Raw genomic sequence first — 19,912 nt, 5'->3', positions numbered from 1 at the left:
GTGCTTTCGGACGGTCACATGACCCCCGAAGAAGTGGAGAGGCATTTGCAATCTCAAAGTTTCTTAGATTTGATGCCGGAACGCGCTCCACCCACTGTCCCCACCGAAATGTTTAGTAATGAACCTTCTCTGGACAGGTAATTAATCCAGTCCTTCCCCAGTTCTATAAAATTAAAATGGTTGATTTCTAGCGAATCCAATGACATGATGGGGGAATTGGATATGTCCCCAAACAACATTGAGGAAGAAATAAGTATTGATTATCTGCCTGAATAATAAATTAAAATTGGTTTATAGTACTTGTGTGTTTTCTTAATGTTGGCAACAACGCCTTAAGTAGCACAACGTGGCATCGTTGCAGATCATTGTCAATTGTCACTCATATGTCATAGTTGCCATAAACACTTATTTTGAGTTTGTCCTCGGTCTTTTTGCAGTACAGTTTTTCCCAGTCAAAATGGTAGGTAAATAATTCCTTAAATATTTTGATCATCTTTACGGTTTTTTGAGTGTTTTTAACTAAATATGTTTAAGAATTACCCGGTGAATCGATTTGGCTGTAAATTAACCCGATTTTTGGCCGTTTTTTCGGTGTTTTGGTGAATGTTTACTCTAGTGTTTTCCACTTACTTTTTTGGCTTGGGTAATATTGTTATATTATTTTAGACGGAAGGAACCGCAACAATCCGTACCAGGAAATTCATGACCAACAGACTGTTGTGTCGCAAACAAATGGTGGTGGACGTGCTCCATCCCGGCCAACCCTCGGTCAAGAAATCGGACATCAGGGAGAAACTGGCCAAAATGTACAAAGTAAGCCAAACACCCCAAAGCTGAAAAACTGATTCACCCTAACCTCAATTCCAGGTAACCCCTGATGTAATTTTTGTATTTGGTTTCCGGACCAACTTTGGCGGTGGCAAATCCACTGGATTTGGTCTTATTTATGATACCCTCGACTTGGCCAAGAAATTCGAACCTAAACACAGGCTGGCCAGGCACGGTCTGTATGAAAAGAAACAGCAGACCAGAAAACAGAGGAAGGAAAGGAAGAACAGGATGAAGAAAGTCAGGGGTACCAAAAAGAGTAAGGTTGGAGCTACAGCCAAAAAGGTAAGAGACACTTAAATTAGTTTTTTTTTGTCAAAAAAGTGCTTTCTGTAGTGTTACAATGTTGAAAATGTTCAGTTATAGTGAGTGTTATTTATCATACTTAAATCAAAGGGATATTAATGTCAAAATGTGGTTTGCAGGGAGGAAAATAGAATCAGGTATTATTTTGTGTTTTCCTGATTAATTTGAATTGTGTGTTTTACGTTTGATGGCATTTCTAACATCTAATATAAGAGTTTGGTGTATTTTAATTAACTTAACACAGTAGAAGTCCCAAAGGACCCTTGGGTTGACTTAAATTTTTTTTTTGCAGTAATGACCTAAATCCAGGCACTTTGTTGTGTGTCAAATATTCATCACTGCCGGAAGGACTATTTGGATATCTGGTACACAATCTGTGGACTAGAAAGTGCCCGTATTTATGTAAATTTCTTTTCCAATATATTTAAGTTTTGATAACTTTTTCCGGGGTTTAATTAATGAACCAAACAGTACTATTTGTAACATTTTATTTTACTAATTGTTGGGGCCGGTCGTCCTCTCTGTTTAAGGGTAAGTAAATATGACGCACTGGAAATTGACAGGTGTAAATGTAATGTAGCTCTCAAAGGTCACATGGGTTGGTAGTTTGTGATTGGTCAAGAAAAAGCAGCCAGTTATGTGAGGTTAAACCGGAAAACAGTCACGTGATCTTCAAAATTACGTTACCAGAAGATTGAAAATCGTCACGTGACTATTTTCACTGTAAACAGAGTTATGTGACGTTAAACTGAAACACGGTCACGTGATCTTCAAATCCCGCTCTGACCAATCACAAATTACTCTTTCTGTGCTCAGATGTGCACTTACGTTATTAGTGCCGTTTTTCGAAATGCACTTCATAAATTCTTGTGCCGCTTCGCATTTATTTTGCAATTTCGATCCTTCTGAAAGTTTTGCTAATGTGCCTTTGTGTCTCAAGGGAAATTATACTTACCTTGAGGGGATAAATCTCCAGCAAAATATGTATTTGTGTCTAAAATTTAAAAAAAAATTACGTTCTAAAGCCTAATTTTTACACAAAAATTTAACTTTAGCATTGGTAATGAATTTTTAGGATTAATCTTGAAAAGGGTGTTTATAAAACTCCTAATTTAGCCATACAGTTTTCTGAAAAGAATCTCAGAAACGCCATCTTAGAAAGGCGTAGAAGGGTCACTAAAAAAAGAAAAAAATAATTACCAATACTGTCTTTGTTTGGTGCAATTTTAACCTGTAATTGCATGTCCGAGTCACCCACCCTGTATATAATTCATGCAGAAATGCTTAGTAACCCAGTTATCTTACAATAGATACAGAGTGGATTGAATTACAGTGTTAGTTTGACACTTTACACTTCAACAGGCTGTAACTTGGGTATTTTGATAGTTACAGGGTGGTTGTAAATACTAATTTGTAGCCCTTGAAATCCTCTTTCACCCATCCTGTATATAATTCATGCAAAAATGCTTAGTAACCGAGTTATTTAACAGTAAATACAGAGTGGAGTTTTTTAAAATGGCAGATCAATTATGCTCTGTTAAGTCAGTTGACTCTTATTTACGCGATATCATTGCCATTTTTAAACCGATTAGAATGTGACACTGTCAAGTGACGTTCTATTTACTTAATGGCACTCTTTTGAGTCTTTCCTGATTTACTTGATAAAATAAATGACATTCTACCATGCTCCTCCTCTACATAAATTAAATAAAAAGTTTCAGATTTCGGCAACCATCATCAGCTTTTAGGTTTTTCTTCTTGCGTCGCCATATTAGATTACTACTTTTTAGAAAAAAATATATTTTTTGTATTGAGCATGGTGATACATCAACAATTAATTAAATTAGTAACTGACAGTTTGTCACATGATCAGTTTTTTGCAAATGACAATCACGTGAGGGTCATCAAGACTGGAATTATAACATACGGTACGTCATGGTGATCAGGAAAAAAAATCCAAGGCGATGATGGTAATTATAGGAAAATTGCACTAAAAACAGTATTTGGTGTACACTTTTTTTTAATGTAAAACCAATGTTGGCAGTTTAAAATCACTAGCTTAATGCTAAAGTTAAATTTTGTTTTGTAAATCAGGCTTAAGTTGGTACTGACCTATAGCAACATTTAAGGCTACGTTACACTCTTTAATACGGTCGTACTGGGTTTTGGCGTGTTTGTAAATTACGTTACTATCCACCCAGTCCACAATTTTCCCGTAGTCAGGATAACCATTAGTTAACTAAATTACTATCAAAGTATTTTCTTTAAAAACAAACTGACTGCTTACCATTTTCATTTCGGCAAAAATACAATGGTAGTAGTCACACTAGAAAAAAATTAATTAGTGCTAAGTTTTTGGATTTAACCATACATACTTCCTGGGGATAATAGGGTTCATCAGTACTTAACCCCAACTTTTCTTTAGCAAAATTCAGGACACTTTTGGTGGTGTATTGAATTCGGTCCCCCAGTTTCACCTTACTGCTCCAGCAAACCTCTTCAGCTCCCATCAGTTTAGGGGAACGCTCACAAGCCGCCTTCACATCTTCAATCTGTTTTCATTACAAAAAACCCTATTCTTGACCCTTTTTGTTGTCAGTGTACTTTACCTGACTCCACCACACAGTCAGAAACACAACAAAGAGTCTTATTAGATGTTCAAACATTGTTTCAGTACAATCTGATTTGTAATGATTTGGAAGAGTGATCAGACAATTATTGTAGAGGAGGTGGATTTCCTGTTTTTTTGTTCACCTAAATACTGTTTAAGGTTTGAATACCCACTAATTTGGTAAGGTGCGCATTAAGTGGGTGTTCCTTGATAATAGCTGATGCGCATTAGTGGATTGAAAGTCAAGATGGTATTATTACTAAGGATTTATTAACACAATTTTCTAAAATCAACCAAAAATCCAGCCAGCTACTGTAGATGCAGCTACACTAAGTCCCTGCTTAACTATCGTCCGTATTAATCCATCTGAGAAATCGCTGCATTAGTTCTAAAACAAACTTGGCAGCCCGATCAAAAAATCCAGGTTGTTTTTCAGCATCCAGAAATTCCGTATCGTTTGTGTCCACCTCAGACTGTCGTTTCACTCTGTCTGCCCCTATTTTTTGATCTGTACAACAGTTAGCTTCCTCTAAAAGTTTTGTACTTACCAAACCCCAGTTCTTCCAAGTCGTGAATCAGCTCCTTGTCGTGCTTTAGGTAGTCGGCCAAACTTTTCTCCAGGAGTTCCTGCTTGGTCGCTTGAGGGGCCTGTAACTCAGTTCAGGTTAAGGGTGGTTCACCCAGTCTAAAGTACCTACAGCGACGCTGGTGTGACAAATGACTAAAGCCACTAGCACCAACACAAAGCAAAGTTTGGCCACCATTTTGCCAACAACTAATCACTTTGTATGGGGAATAATTTCCGGAAGATCCTCGTTTTATATATATAGGTGAGATGGGAATTTCTGGAGTCAGTGGTGGTCCCAGCATTTTTTCAATTCACATGGTTTTTACCCTGTAATTGTCCCAATCAAGAACAACTCCCTATGACCATATATTTTCGCAAATTTGTAACACATTCAAGTAAGGGTTAACTGTGATATGGTTTCAAATATAAATCCTTCCCCAGCACTGTGGTGTAAGTCACCATCATGACCGTGAATCATGTTATATAATTACAAAAATAAAATCGGGAAATAAATAGGATGAAGCTTCATAGAATTAGGTAAATTAAGAACGGTTAACGTGCCTTTTCCTCTCTATTGTTATTTAGGTAATTCCACAGACAAGTTCAGATTATCACAGTCGATTTCCGATTATTTACGGATAAACGTGCAAATTTACGATTTGTCAGAATTTTTTACACGTCACTCCAGTATATAACTATGATGGTGAATGATCTCAGTGTCTTTTGTATAGTCTTTATTGAATGATTGATTTGAATGAGAATTTGTTGTAATTTTAATTTATGCTGTTCTGTCCCTGATGAGCCCATATGGTAAAAATTTATTAAACGCAATTTTCTTTAATTATACTCAGGGTTCCCAGATTAAGGAATTTCGCCCAAAAAATAGGGATTTTTTTGTGTATCCTAAAGGGTCAGTTTGGCGTACCCACACAATAGTGTACTAAGAGGGTTTTCTCATTTATTAGTCTTTTTTTCATAAAAACTCTATCTTGACAAAAGAAAGCTAAAGTTTTGGGCTACATTTTGACGTTTGAACGAACCTTCCATCATAGAGACCAAGATAGAAGCTTGTAGTTGTGACATCTTTAAAAAATTTGTTCACCTATGTACTGCTTTATTTAACGGTTATTTGTAATTTTTTAAATACAAATTGTGTTTAGTGAAAATAAAGCCAAAATTACGAGTTACATTTTGACGTTTGAAGGAACCTCCTAGCTGTCATAGGAACCAAGTTAGAAGCTGTCAAATTGTGACTCCTTCAATATTTCTAGTACAGTTACACTGTTGTATTTCTCGGTAAATATCTCGGTTATTTGAAATTTTTGAAAGAAAATTGTGTTCAGTTAAAAGGAAGCCAAAATTACGAGCGACATTTTAACGTTTGAAGGAACCTCCTAGCTGTCATAGGAAACAAGTTAGGAACTGTCAAATTGTGACACCTTCAATGTCAAATATCTCGGTTATTTGAAATTTTTGAAAAAAAATTGTAATAAGGCGAAAAAATGCCAAAATTACGAGCTACGTTTTGACATTTGAAGGGACCTGCTAACTGTCACATGGAGCAACTTATTACCTGTCAAATTATGATTTTTCAAAAAAAAAACTTGTTTACTTGCATTCTTCTATTTCCGGGTAAATATCTCGGTTATTTGAAATTTTTTAAAGAAAATTGTAATCAGGTGAAAAAATGCCAAAATTACGAGCTACGTTTTGACGTTTGAAGGAACCTCCTAGCTGTCATAGGAACCAAGTTGGGAGCTGTCAAATTCCGCTTTCTAAGATTTCTTTTATAGACGTCAGGATGAATTTTTTAACTTAAATTAACAAAGCAAATCAGCAATATTACTGGCATTTTTGCCACCTTGTAATCTCTTTTTGTTGGTTTATTAATCAATCAAAAACTCTATGTAATTATTTTAGAGATTATTGTATTTAGAAGAATTGCCCTGCTAAAAACTAATATTTATTTTTAGGAGGTAACCATGTATATACGTGTTACAGGGTAAAAAACTAAAGTCTGATTAAAATATAAAGAAATGCGATTCACCAATTGTCAAGAAAACATCGCAGGTAGGCGCGACAAACGTTACGCAATCCGACGCCTGCTCGATAACGGCGCAAAACATAACCGGCAAACGGGGCGTACTTCGCAGCTTGACCCGGCCATTCCCTCGACCAATCACGTCTCAAAATTAGCGCTTCTATTTCACATTGCGTCACGTTACAGACAGAGACGGGTGTGTACGGTGTTGGTCGGTGCCGTTTGCGTCTTGTCCTCCAAACAAACTGGCAAAATAATAAAAAATTCATTGCAGAATCGGTGTTTCGAGCGTATCTGTGTCGGTCGTTCTTGTGCGTTTTACGGCTTTTTCCAGTCAATCTAGTGCAATTGTAAAAAATGCTATAGCGTTTTACGTGTGCGAACAAATAGTTGTTGTGATTGTCGTCGGCTAAAATGGCCCTCGGTAATGGGAGCACCCCGAACGGAGGGGTCAACGAAAAGGCTCCGGTCGTCAACGGGACTAACATGGAAACTCTGCCCAGGACAGGCAAACAGGTATTTATTTATTCGTCAGTCGTAAAACTCGCGAATATTTAAGCGTAATTAAAGCGAAAATTAATCGCTCGCTACTCTTGTTGGAAGTTGACTTCCTGGATGTTTGAATAATACATGTCATTAGCATTTTAAATGGGCGCTACGGATTACCCGCCATGGCTACATAAGAATCATTCTTCAATTAAACGTTCTAAATATAATCGGAATATTGAATTAAAAAAGATCATAAAATGTTTAGTTGTGTAGTTTTGCCAGTTTGGCAGCACTGCAGTCAAGGCCAACGTTGCAAAAAAAATGTCCTAGATAGGGAAAACAACTGTCAAACTTGTCATTGTTATTGTCAAAATTTGTTTATTATAATTTTAATTGGATGGTTGGTATAATTAATTAAAAAACGAATTATTTTTGAATTTTCAGATTTTTTCCGGAAAATTACCGTAAACTTTCTGAAAAATGTTGTACACCTAACCTCAACACTTTTTTAAAATATTATGAATTTAAAAAACAAAAATTATTAGCTTTAATTTTTGGGTAGCCTGACATATCTTCTATACATGGTAGACAGGGTGGTCAAAAGAGAATTTCAAGGGCTACAAATTGGTATATTGAAGCACCCTGTAACTGTCAAAATAACAGAGTTACAGTAAAAACTGTCAAAATCAAACAACTCAATTTTAACAGTAAATAACTCACTTATTTGACGTTTTAGGTAAAAACGCTATACAGGGTGGTCAAAAGAGAATTTCAAGGGCTACAAATTGGTATATTGAACCACCCTGTAACTGTCAAAATAACCGAGTTATTGACAATACAATGGAGTAGTTTACAGGGTGATTCAATGAATTTTTAACATCCTTGTAACTTGTTTAATTTTCATTTTATAAAAAAATACCAAATATGAATCTTGTAGATATTTGCGTCTATGTCCTAGATAATCCATCAGTATACACGGTGTTCCAAATTTGAGCAACAAACCAAACTTTTTTATTAGATTTTTGGAATCTATGTCAAATTCTAGGCCTACTTGATGTAAAATGTTTGTATCGATATTCAATTGTTTTTGCTCTAGCAGCCTACTTTGACCACCTCCCTCTGAAGCAGAAATTCCCAATTTGAGCGAAATTTTGGTGCACTTTTCCAGAAAATTGTCCATAACTCGCTTATTTGAAACACCCTGTATAAAACCACCGCATAACAAAAGAAAGCTGATGAACGGGGCTATCACGTGACGTTGAGCGGGCACGGCTAAGTTGTGCCGTTTAGCCGCTAGAGGGCGTCAAAGTTGACTCTCGTTTTTTTATTGAGCAAAAAAACGAGAGGAATCTCAGGAACGTTTCAGGTTTAGAGGTCTGAAGTTTTTATCACAACCAGGAATTACAACCAGTCTTTGGAGAAAGCATTTACCTTCAAATAACCGTATTTTTGAAAACAAAAAAGCAACGGAATGCATCAATCAAGAGTTTTCCGCTATCGAACAGAGGACGGCAGCAAAAAGAATTTCGTTCTGTGGGTCGTAAAAAAACGAAACAGTCTGTCGTCACGCCATAAGCCCAATGCTTTCGAGTGAAAGTTCATCGACATTTCACTACTATTTCGTTACTCAACAACTCGTTTTTTCGGACAGTGAAATTCCTCCAAAATGCGGACGAAAAAACCGAACATTTCTATCTATAACTTGGGGAAAAGGCATATCAGACTGCCCGAGTGGATTTATAACAACAAAATCGACCTTGATTTTAATAATAAACCACGTAGTAAACGAAAACCACCTACACCGTCCGAGAAACTCGAAGTATTGGGTCTGTAACATTAAAAATACCATTTAGACAAGTTTATGTAGCTTGGTTACTGTGTATGCAACATCTGTGCGCGTCTACGTCAAAAGGAATGTGGGTTAATTATTAGCTTTATTGCTCTGGATCATATTCATAAACACTCTAAACAGTAACTTTCTTGGGACACCCTATACATAACACATAACAGACCAAAGGGGTGTGGCAACGTTTGGGGGGTGCGGATGGTCTCGAGGGGTAACAAAACCTTTCTACTAAATTAAAAAACTTACCAGTCATACATTTATTAAATAATTATAGGTGCAGTCGAGGGGATTGCATGGGGGTCATAATGGTATAACTGAACCTAGACCAACCCTGGGAAATTTCCTTTTAAAATTAGGAAAGTTTTGACACTTTTCTTGCTGTCAACATGTCAAGAAAACTGACAGCTGACAGGTACAGGAAAACCTAGAATCAGATAGTTTACCATAAACCTGATTCATCTGCCCACCCCTATATTTGTAATAACTTAATGGAGTTACACTTAAATTGATTTATTACCATTTGTCCTAATCAGGGATTTTAACTACCATCACCCTATCCAATTCTTTATTATTTTTTTTAAATTCCTATTACTGCACAAATTTATTTCAAAGTTAAACAAACAAAAAGTTACTTACACCTATCTCACCTGTAATAATTGATAAAACATTCCTCCTAAGAAAAAGTAATTTATTACTGTGTTATCGAAGGTTAGGTACCATACCATTATGCTAATAATTACGTTATCTACTTTTGAATTTTGCTTTTATGTGTATATGCAAAAATACGCTATACAAACCGTGTTACCACTCTATGTATTTCAAAGTCACTGCCTTTTTGACAGTTGACGCGTAGCGCGTAGCGGAAAAACGCCGGTTGACAGCTGACGCCACTAATGGCCTTGTTTGTTATTAAAACTGATTACAAATTGCAATGTTTAATGCAAAAATGCTAGTAAATATAGTGGTTTGCAGCTTATAAATACCAAAAAATAAAACAAGTATGTTTATTTTTATACACATTCAGTTTACCAAAGAAACCTTCTTACTCAAAAGTTCAAAATTCAGGTTTGTATGACTCCTTTCTGTTTTTAAGCAATTTCTTTTCAAACTACATTACTCTAGCCTTCAATTGTGTAAATTAATGTAATCAACGGTTTTTACAGTACATCTGGGATCAAAATTAATCAGTTTTCAAGCAGGATTTGCTTCATACTAAGATTAAACTGACACCAAACCCACTAAGAAGTTTCCTAATGGAATTAACATGATAACAGGAACAACAGGATGATTTTTTAGGCAAAAACATTTAGGGTGGCGTATTCGTTGTTAACTAATCGAATTAGCATAGATTAGGGCTGTTTAGGGCAGGAAACAGGTGAGTTATGGTCGGAATTCCTGTGACCCACCCAACAGGAAGTGTGGTAAAATACTGAAGCAGACAATACAGCCAATTTTTAAATTTACCTGCTAATTGTCCAGTCCATCACAAACTGCCTACATTCTAATAGGTAATAAAAGTAAATTAGACTCTATTCGGAGAAATGAGTTAGAGGAAGGTCAACTAATGGAAGGACAATGTTATTCTTGAAATAGCTGATTGTGGAGAATAACTGATGATGTGGAAGTTACTCATATGGTGTATAACATAATTAGCAAATGAAAAGACTTCTGCAGAGAGTACAAGCACCTTTGAGAACCAAAATTAGATCACACTACCGTGTGTTTATTTATATTCGTAGACGATAGCCAGGTAAATATTAGACGTTTTGAAGTTTGCAAGACTTAAATGATTTCCAGTATAAATGTATAATAATAATATAATAATATATAATATTTCCCTTATTTGAGCCCTTTTTATCTTAAATACACTAAGAAGTTGCATTGAAATCGCCTGGAAGACAGGGACGTACTGAGGGAAAGCTTGACTTGAAAAGTAAATTTTGAAAAATTCTCCTGTCAAAACTAGGGCAGGTACGGACCTGATTTTTTTGGACAAAAATAGCCACAAGCCTTGACTACTTCCACAAAAAATTTCATTAAAATCCCTTATAAAACAGGGACGTACTAAGGGAAAAAGTTACTTAATGGCATATGTCACTGTGTGAGGTAAAAAGTAAATTTAGAACATTTCTCCTGTCAAAACTAGGGCAGGTACGGACCTGTTTTTTTTGGTCAAAAATAGCCACAAGCCCTGGCTACTTCCACAAAAAAATTTCATTAAAATCTCTTGGTAAACAGGGACGTACTAAGGGAAAAAGTTACTTAATGACATATATATAGATGGGATAAGGAATTTCGCCCAAACTCGTACTGTTAAGTACACATCTCTTGCAGAGATTAAATAAGTAAATAGCCTGTGGTAACCTCCTTTCGAACCAAAGATGTTTTGACCAAACATGGAGCAACGATGATGTAAGACACTAGTAAAATTACACTTTGATACGAATAATTCACAACTTGTATCAAACACGAACTTAGTTGATATTCATGAAGGTAACGGCGTTATGAATTTGGAAACATCCTGTATTTGTGAATGCATACAATGACACGTAGAAAAAAAAAAAAGTGAACCAACAGACCATCCCTGGCGGGGATCGAACCCGCGACCTTTGGATTAGAAGTCCAACGCGCTATCCTCTGCGCTACAGGGACTCCAAATTCACCCTCAGGACGTGCAGCACACTTTGAAGGAGGCTAAACGTGTAACAACCAAACCAGAGGCCGTGACGTGCCCAATTTCCTTGCTCTACATACGAATCCATTTAACTGTATTACCGGTGGAATTTAAAGGATGACTAATGCTTTATTATTTGCGGTGACGAGGATTCTTAGCACTTTCTAATTTGTTCATTAAACAGGTAGCGTCTAAAAATAATTGCAGTGCGACCAAGTATTTTATCGTTTTCAGTCCCGTTACAGTTTGAATGTTGCAGAACAAATAGGCAACCACCGTTGCATTGCTACTATCACGTGACGTAATTACTATACAGTGTGTGTCCCGCTTTTCATGTGTACATTATCTTCAAATTGTATGTCACAAAAAATAAGTATTTTTGACTAAAAATATTGACTAAGGGGTTTTTGGGGATGCCGATCCTAAATCTGGTAGAGAAAGTTAGTTTTCAGCTAAAAAAATTTTGTTTTTGTTTAAATTATTTGAAAAAAATAAAACCCTTCACATCCAGCTGTTGTGTTTGGTGGATTGTCGCAAAATTTGTTTTTTTTTCTAGATAATCCATTAGTATACGGAGTGTCCCAAATTTGAACAAATATTAAAGTAAATTTCATCAAAATACAGTGAATTTCATAAATTTAAATTGCAAATTTGAATATGAAATATCTTCTGTTTGGATACTTCAACAGTAAATTTCATTAAAAAAACAGTGAATTTCATAGTTTTTGAGCTTGGAACACCGTAAACGCTAGTTGACATCTGTCAATAAAACAGTCACTAGAGTAAAACTTGAAAAAATTGAAAAATAAAATTAACAGTAACAATAAGGTGATAATAATAAGAGACACGTCACGTGACATTGATAATTCAATTTTTGAGCTTGCAACACTGTGCAAGGCTTATTGACAACTGTCAAAATAGTCACGTGACCATAACAACAGTTGGAACCGTACGAATTTGGTAAATCAAGTTAGTTGTAAATAAGCTCAAATACTATAAGTGGAATTTTGAGTTGGCAACACTGTACAGGCTAGTTCACATCTGTCAAAAAACAGTCACGTGATCTTCAGAATGTAATTTATTCGTTAAAAATTTCTGGGATCTACGTCAAATTCTAGGCCTACTTGATGTAAAATGTCTGTATCGATCTTCAACTGTTTTTGCTCTATAGCAGTCTTGATTGGGCGGCCCTGAAATCGAACAGAAATTCCTAATTTTTCGTGCATTTATCCAGAAAATCGTGAATAACTCGCTTATTTGAACCATCCTGTATATACGAGCCGTATAACAAAACAAAGCTAATAAATGGTGCTCTCACGTGACGTTGAGCGAACACGGCTAAGTTTCCCGGTTCGGCGGCTAGAGGGCGTCAAAGTTAACCTTGTTTTTTTTGTAGTTTTTGCTAAATATCTCAGGAACGCTTCAAGTTAGAGGTCTGAAATTTTTACCCCAAACGTACCTTAAGCGAATGCAACTTTTACTTTTGCCTAAATTTCTTCAGGTTAATGATACAAAAATGACGTAAAGTGTCATTTGTAAAAATGTCAACTTTTAAGGGTGCCACGCACTGAAAACCCTCAAAATTGACATAATTTCCAGGTCATCCTCAAAACCGTGACAGTTGGGACAAAATGGATGTCACGGTGATACAGGGTGTCCCAAAAAAGTGAAAAACAATCAGGACTATACATATCTCAAAAACTGTGTAAAAAGCAAAAATTGTCTTTGAAGCTCTCTAGCGGTCAAACTATCACACCAATGACCTTTTTTTAATACACCGTTGAAAAGCCTTTGGTCTGGACTATATTTTACCTTCAGTGACCTTTTATCCTAACTGTTCAAACAACTAAACTATTTTACGTTAAACCAAAACAGGTTAAATCACTTTGAAGGTTTGTGAAGCTTGACTTTGACACCCTCTAGCGGCCGGACGGTGCAACCTATTAACTTAAATGAGCATATTTTTGGAAAGCTTACAACCTGAGCTATCTTTTCACTTCAATCACTTTTGGTCGTCAACTGTCAAATAAGCAAGTTATGGAAAATTTTAGGAAATTTTGCACAAAATTAGGAATTTAACTTATCAACACTATTTTCAATAAAACATGCTATATTTTTCAAACCGTTATTTTCTCGAAAACAGCTGAATTTATTCCATACTTTATGGACACACTGTATATACCTCTAAGGCTAATTTAATCAATACAAATTATCATAATTAAGTTATTTTTATGTACTTTGCCGCAGTTTGATTGTAATTTGTTGTGTATGACGAAAAGAAAGCTATAATAACCACGTGAAAGGATCTTTAGTTCATTTCAGTGAATTTGTGGTTAATGACGTTCCACTTTAATTATTCTTCAGGGACTCGTCTTGCTTTCATAACTTTTAGCATTGTTTTTGTATGTTCAACTCCTTAACAAGAGTAAATCTTTTTGCCCAAACTTAGATGCTCCATTTATCAATAACTGGTTCCAAAAGTCCATCAACCTTACCAGCGTTGCATAAGGTTATAAATTAAGAAGCTCCGTCCATTCATCTTCGTTTCAAATTCCCGAGAACTTCAATAAATTAATAATATTTAATCGATCAAAGAAGCTTTTTGTGTTGGTCCATGTCTGCCATATCGAGCATTCAATTTCAGGAAACTCTGTTGGTTCTCTCTCTCTGTTGTTTGATTCTGAATCAGTCACTCAAAGGAAAATCGATAATTTTCCTCACCATTATGGAAACTTAACCCAATTTCAGCACAATCAGGTCTTCAATTTCCATTACTGCCCGGACTGTTATCGAGGTTTTAAGGTCGTTTGTAATGAACCTGTTTTGCCACATTTACTTTTAATTATTATTGAGCAATTAACTTTTACCGCAAATTTATAATCCCACAAGTTAATTAAAGAAAAATTCCCATGTTCTGGTCAGATCTAGGAATACACACACATTTTGTGGCTTCCACCCAGTATAATTTAATTAAACCCTATAGAACCACAACAATACCTCATAGTTGTAGTGTATACAAAACAATATGCATAAAGTCCGGAAAAGACGAATATGGCCGTTTAAAAAACACATTTCTTTCAAAGTAAGTTTTATTTCAATTTTTTCTCCAGTTTCCCAGTGAAAAGCTTGTGGGTTCTAGCTTTGAACCGAAAAAGGAAATCTTCATAGTGAACTAGTATGCAAATTGTGTTGTTTGCCCTTTCTGTGGGCGTTGTACACTGTAAATCTGCTGGTCGACGATGCATGTCGCAGAACTATTATGCACTTTACATCAAGACTTTCAATATCAAGTTCCTTGTTTAATTCAGTAAAAAAGTCTTGTTAATTGTCTGTAATGCCCATTAATTCCTAAAGTTTGTACACCATAATGCCCCAGCGATTCAAGAATAGATACAGTAGTATACTGAAAATCAAACACAATGAAAATGTCATCACAGAATCACAGACTAATGAGGTTATGTAAATGTTGTATGATAAGGACATTTCCAATCAAAATTAGTGATTTGACAGTGATATTGCCATCACAATGTCTTGGTGAAACTGTCGTTGGAGTTTTCAATCCGAAAGCTTAAATACTAGACATAATTCTGTATGAGATTGGCCGTTCTTAAATGAAAACTACCCACTTTTTTGTGTATTGAAATTTTGCCGAATACCGTACATGCAGACTAATTTGCCTGGTAATCTCATAGTACCATCTTGGTGTCATATGGTTTTTGCTTACTCTCCGTAATTAAAGTAGAACATGCAAAAAACGTGTGTTTTATGCAGATGTTGGTATACAATCCAATAATAACGGCAGTGTCTCATATTATAGATGTGAATTTAAGATTTGTTGGTTTTTCTTCCAGACTGATCCATACACTGCGTTTCTCAGGGCAGCACGTGCCGGTCAATTGGACAAAATACAAGAATATTTGGATTCCGGCACTGTCAGAGATATCAACACCTCAAATCCGGTACGTTGATTCTGAGGTGGATTCATATAGTTCTATTTGAGCAAGAAGTAGTCAGTAAGCTGCAGTAAAATACAAAACAAGTAACACTCTAATTGAAATATCTTCTTCAGGAAGAAATTCCATTGGACCACGGCTTATAACTTTCATATTTCAGTTTTGATTCATAGTTTGACAAATAAGCGCAATCAAGCAAACCCAAGCACACCATTCATGTGTTTATCCTTCGAAAATCTATAAATTTCCCTGAATCCCAGATGTTGTGGTTCAATGAGAATTCGGGAGTCGAGAAGAAAGGCCGCAAGACTTTCGCATCCCAAGAAACATGATCCATATCACCCTCCACTCCACAAGAGGAATCCGAGATACCTATCCTTATGCTTTGGAATGAGACAACGTCCAGATCTCATCCTACACACCACGCTATGCTTCTGCAAGAACTAATCCATGAAGTCCATATACGATCTTTAATAATCCTCAAGAAATTTGTATAATAAAAGTCTGTATTACCCCCAATCACCAAATTGTCACCTTGTCAGCCTTTTTGTTCCCTCTAATGTCAGAATGGCCGGGTATCCACAAAAATTCAACTTTCCTTCCCTGTTCCCTCAGGCTGTAATTTTTTCTTTTGTTTTCAAAGTGCAGAAGTGATTAGCACTATCGATACCAACTTTCAGAGAGAGATGCATATGTCCATGGCATCAGTTGTTCTTCTTTGAATACCCCAAAAGCACTCCATCCACAGATGCCTCTGTGTACAACAAAGTAGAATCACGAAATGTATTCAAGATCATTTCATTGCACAGCTGTTCAGCATCCAAATGTTCTTTTGGAATCCCAGCATCCATGAACTGAACTTTCATCAATTTATACGGACTTTCATAACCGAGATATTTTAATTTTGGTACTGTAGTGCCCCTCTAAGTACGGTGGCACCAACCTGTTAGCCCAATACGCAGATTCCCGATGGTATGTTCCATAAAACTGCAGCATTCACACTCCTCTCTCGAGCGAGATGTTTCAGAGCATATTTTGCACAAATCTCAAATTCATTCTGGCAAGCATACTCCAAATGTGAGCGAACCATACCCTTATAAGAGCCTTCATTACATTAATAGCTTTACCTGCTCTCTGACAGACATTATAGTCCATTTCATCTGTCCGTCAAATGTTAAGCCTGTTCCATAGTAAAATCAATGTATTTGCTCCTGAATTGAAACCTCCTTCCCCTACTGAATACCATAGCCTTGACCTTTTCCGTTGACAACTCCATATTCTTTCTATCTGCCTCATATACATCAATCTCCTTTCCACTACAGTAACTAATCATGTCATCTGCAGAACGCTGGGTGTCTTCAATTAGGTTGTCTTCTTATTTCCTTATGACTATGAATTGACATGACAATTAGAACTACTATGAATCTAGCTTTATCGAGACTTAAACTTAAAGGGAAATATGATTTTTAGAACGGTTTAAATGCACTACACTTGGCCGCCAAAGATGGACACGTGGACATTGTACGGGAACTCCTAAAAAGGGGAGCTGTGGTGGACGCCGCCACGAAGAAGGGCAACACAGCTTTGCATATTGCGTCACTGGGTAACTATCTCGTTTGCTTGTTCTTCACTGACGGAAATTGCAATTTTAGTGCTTGGTTTCGAGCAGCAAACCGTAACTTCCGGTCTTTGCTTAAGTGAAACCACGGAATTGTTTATATATATATTTCTATTGTTTAACAAATGAGAGCATTTTAATTGGTTTTCAGCGGGTCAGGAAGAAGTTGTCCGGCTTCTGGTCCAGCATGGAGCCGCCCTGAACGTTCAGTCCCAGAATGGGTTCACCCCATTGTATATGGCGGCTCAAGAGAACCACGACGGGGTAGTTCGATATCTTCTATCGAAGGGCGCCAATCAGACTTTAGCCACTGAGGTTAGTATCGATAGTTGTTAGGTCTGTTCTTTTATTGGTTGAATGCTCACGTGACATTGACATTTTAGCCAGGACATCTGATTATTCGTTAACAGACGAAATTGTTTCGTTAAGCTTTTCCTCGAGTGATCTTCGGTTTACAGTATCAATTATAATTTATTTGGTATCTTAAACCGTTATCGCATATTGCGTAACTAATTACGTGTGCCATCGTCGAATCCAAATTTTTGTGCAAATTGTTTTGGCAGCCATGTGTAAACCGGCGATAATTATTCTTCTGTTTTGCTAATAGCCTATTATAAAACGCTGGTTCGGCCATTAGCCAATTAATGCCGATATCTGTTATTAAACGAGTCGGTTTATACTTGTTTTAACAGCGCACATGTTGGCAACAAGGCTCGGAAAACACATTTATAACGATGTTGGGAAAAGTTTGTGTTCCTGACAAACTGACCAACTAAAATATTTGATTTATTGTTCATTATGATACGTCATTACGTACATTGAAGGTTTTGGACTGCTTTTAAAGCATTTGAAAACTTGTGGAGGGTTCTAAACTGCTTTAGAGGCATACGGAAGCTTTGAGACTGCTTTGCAATTCTTTGAAAGCTTCTAGACTAGTTGAAGATCATTTGGAAGCCTTCAGAGTGTTCTAAAAGCTTTTAGACTGTTTTGGAATGCTTTCGACTGCTTGAGAAGCATTTTAGAGCACAGAAGGTTAGGGACTGCTTTTAAGGCATTTGAAACCGTGTAGATGGTTGTAGGTCAGTTTGTGATTTACGCAAATCATTCAAATACACTGACTGGACCTTGATAGGTCTGTTCGTAGAGAGAATCTCCAACTAGTAATCAGGGAAATAGATACATCCATTGGTCAGTCATAGTCAGGTGAGCATTCAACCAATAAAACTTGACATTTACTGTTTCTGAGTTGAGGAAACCAGTCAGGGATTGCTTCTGCGAACAAACGTAATATGAAGACATTTAATGTGAGTTAACCTTTAGGATGGGTTTACACCGTTGGCTGTGGCAATGCAACAAGGCCACGACAAAGTGGTGGCCGTGCTGTTGGAGAACGACACTAGAGGCAAAGTCAGGCTACCCGCCTTGCATATCGCTGCCAAAAAAGATGACGTCAAAGCGGCCACCTTACTGCTGCAAAACGAGCACAATCCGGACGTGACGTCGAAAAGCGGATTCACACCCCTGCACATTGCCGCCCACTACGGAAACGACAAAGTCGCTTCTCTACTGTACGACAAGGGTGCCAACGTGAACTACTCGGCCAAACACAACATCACACCGTTGCACGTGGCTAGCAAGTGGGGGAAAATCAACATGGTGACGCTGTTGGTGGCCAAAGGGGCTGACATCCAAGCCAAAACCAGGGACGGACTCACTCCACTGCATTGCGCGGCTCGGAGCGGTCACGACCAAGTGGTGGACATGTTGCTCGAGAATGGAGCGCCTATACACGCTAAAACCAAGGTTAGTTACTCAAAAAAAATGACTGACACCCTGTCTAATCGATTGTATCTACATAGAACGGTTTGGCTCCGCTTCATATGGCTGCTCAAGGGGAACACGTGGACGCTGCCCGTATCTTGCTCTATCACGGAGCTCCAGTGGACGAGGTCACCGTGGATTATTTGACAGCGCTGCACGTAGCTGCGCATTGCGGCCACGTGAGGGTGGCCAAATTGTTGTTGGAGCGCGGTGCGGATGTTAATGCTCGCGCTTTAAACGGTTTCACGCCGTTACATATTGCCTGCAAGAAGAACCGACTTAAGATGGTCGAACTGCTAATCAAACACGGTGCCAGTAAGTGTTTTTCCGTATTTCTACAAAATGGTTTTCAAACAGTAATTTCTTTCTACTACTACATTTAGAGCTAAAATTATTTTACAAAATTACTCTAAAATTTAATTTTAAAATGATTTTAAAAAAAATTTAATTATTGTAACCCATCTCTCCTTTTTTGTCAACTACATCTTGACCTGAATTTTTTTCTTTAAAAAAAAAATAAAAATTAAATACAGGGTGGTCCAGTTTTAAATGTCAATAATTCACCATTCGAAAGCCAATCAAAAAATAAGTTAACATACATTATGTCATTTTCCTGACAAATGCTTCCCAAGTAAAATACAGTCCATAATTGTTAACTAGTTTAAAAAATAGGTTTCTTGTAATAACTGTCAGACCACTGGAGCATACATATGAAATTAATACTCATTATGTGATGTTAATGACGTTTGTCGAAACTGTCCAGTGGTATGATTACAGAAAGACGGTTTTCATTTTTCTGCCTTATTTTCTACGTCACTGGATATTTTTCAAAAATTTCAGTTTTTTTTATTTTACTGGTTCAATTTGACAAAATAAGTATCTTATAAAATTCTGATTTGAAACTTTACGAAATAATTGAGTTGTTACGTTCAAAGACCCAAAACCAACCCAACCCAACATGAAACCAAAAATTGTCTTGAAAACGGTGAAAATTGACTTAAGAAGCTTAAAAAATGTCCTTGTAGCCAGTTTTCATAGTTTCCAGACAAATTTAAAGACTTTAGTTTTGAAAATTGACTTAGAAACCAGTAAATTTACTTTGAAACGGTGAAAATTGACTTGAGAGGCTTAAAAACTGTCTTTGTAGTCAGTCGTTA

At 36.7% G+C, this 19,912-nt stretch overlaps 4 protein-coding genes, 1 long non-coding RNA gene and 1 other non-coding gene across 24 annotated transcripts in view; 3 read left to right on the top strand and 3 right to left on the bottom strand.

Annotated features, from left to right (window-relative positions):
• LOC145737274 (uncharacterized) lies at positions 1-299 on the top strand (the record flags this gene model as incomplete). Its single annotated transcript, XR_014180341.1, is given in 2 exon segments — positions 1-137; positions 192-299. It is a non-coding gene; the product is annotated as an uncharacterized LOC145737274 (long non-coding RNA).
• Positions 300-320: 21 nt separating this feature from the next.
• RpS24 (ribosomal protein S24) lies at positions 321-1,576 on the top strand. Of its 3 annotated transcripts, XM_081991908.1 has the most exons (5): positions 321-460; positions 667-813; positions 868-1,113; positions 1,254-1,271; positions 1,427-1,576. In XM_081991908.1, the coding sequence occupies exons 1-4, from the start codon at positions 458-460 to the stop codon at positions 1,263-1,265; spliced, it is 408 nt and encodes a 135-aa protein (XP_081848034.1). In that variant the 5' UTR covers positions 321-457; the 3' UTR covers positions 1,266-1,271; positions 1,427-1,576. The 3 variants fall into 3 exon arrangements, with proteins under 3 accessions (XP_081848034.1, XP_081848035.1, XP_081848033.1); XM_081991909.1 differs by lacking the exon at positions 1,254-1,271; XM_081991907.1 differs by lacking the exon at positions 1,254-1,271 and having other exon boundaries at positions 868-1,123; positions 1,434-1,576.
• A 31-nt stretch (positions 1,577-1,607) lies between these two features.
• Positions 1,608-3,897, bottom strand: LOC145737271 (uncharacterized). The gene is made up of 7 exons (XM_081991905.1): positions 3,744-3,897; positions 3,510-3,686; positions 3,422-3,460; positions 3,247-3,373; positions 2,090-2,128; positions 1,963-2,039; positions 1,608-1,683 (listed from the first exon to the last, which is right to left on the bottom strand). Exons 1-7 carry the CDS (start codon positions 3,798-3,800, stop codon positions 1,660-1,662), a joined length of 540 nt encoding a protein of 179 aa, XP_081848031.1. The 5' UTR covers positions 3,801-3,897; the 3' UTR covers positions 1,608-1,659.
• Positions 3,898-3,993: 96 nt separating this feature from the next.
• On the bottom strand, positions 3,994-4,604 carry LOC145737273 (uncharacterized). Of its 2 annotated transcripts, none has more exons than XM_081991910.1 (3): positions 4,444-4,604; positions 4,294-4,393; positions 3,994-4,253 (listed from the first exon to the last, which is right to left on the bottom strand). In XM_081991910.1, the coding sequence occupies exons 1-3, from the start codon at positions 4,507-4,509 to the stop codon at positions 4,087-4,089; spliced, it is 333 nt and encodes a 110-aa protein (XP_081848036.1). In that variant the 5' UTR covers positions 4,510-4,604; the 3' UTR covers positions 3,994-4,086. The 2 variants fall into 2 exon arrangements, with proteins under 2 accessions (XP_081848036.1, XP_081848037.1); XM_081991911.1 differs by having other exon boundaries at positions 3,994-4,241.
• A 1,940-nt stretch (positions 4,605-6,544) lies between these two features.
• LOC145737270 (uncharacterized) overlaps positions 6,545-19,912 on the top strand; it is a 44,057-nt gene continuing 30,689 nt past the window's right edge. For 4 of the 16 annotated variants that reach the window (XR_014180340.1, XR_014180339.1, XM_081991903.1 and 1 more), the window contains exons 1-6: positions 6,546-6,870; positions 15,215-15,322; positions 16,787-16,919; positions 17,086-17,249; positions 18,255-18,737; positions 18,794-19,070. Coding sequence is in view for 13 of the 16 variants with exons in the window: in XM_081991903.1 (XP_081848029.1) it covers positions 6,769-6,870; positions 15,215-15,322; positions 16,787-16,919; positions 17,086-17,249; positions 18,255-18,737; positions 18,794-19,070 (1,267 nt within the window). In the remaining 3 variants the exon portion in view is untranslated. Of the gene's footprint in view, positions 6,871-15,214; positions 15,323-16,786; positions 16,920-17,085; positions 17,250-18,254; positions 18,738-18,793; positions 19,071-19,912 lie in introns of all 16 variants that reach the window. The other 12 variants (XM_081991895.1, XM_081991891.1, XM_081991899.1 and 9 more) reach the window with 8 other exon arrangements.
• Positions 11,269-11,341, bottom strand: TRNAR-UCU (transfer RNA arginine (anticodon UCU)). Its single transcript has one exon. It is a non-coding gene; the product is annotated as a tRNA-Arg (tRNA).

This window comes from Ips typographus, linkage group LG13, assembly GCF_016097725.1.
Source record: "Ips typographus isolate SLU linkage group LG13, UJ_Ityp_2.0, whole genome shotgun sequence".
In the NCBI taxonomy this organism is placed as follows: domain Eukaryota; kingdom Metazoa; phylum Arthropoda; class Insecta; order Coleoptera; family Curculionidae; genus Ips; species Ips typographus.
This window is presented reverse-complemented; position numbering and strand designations above follow the sequence as displayed.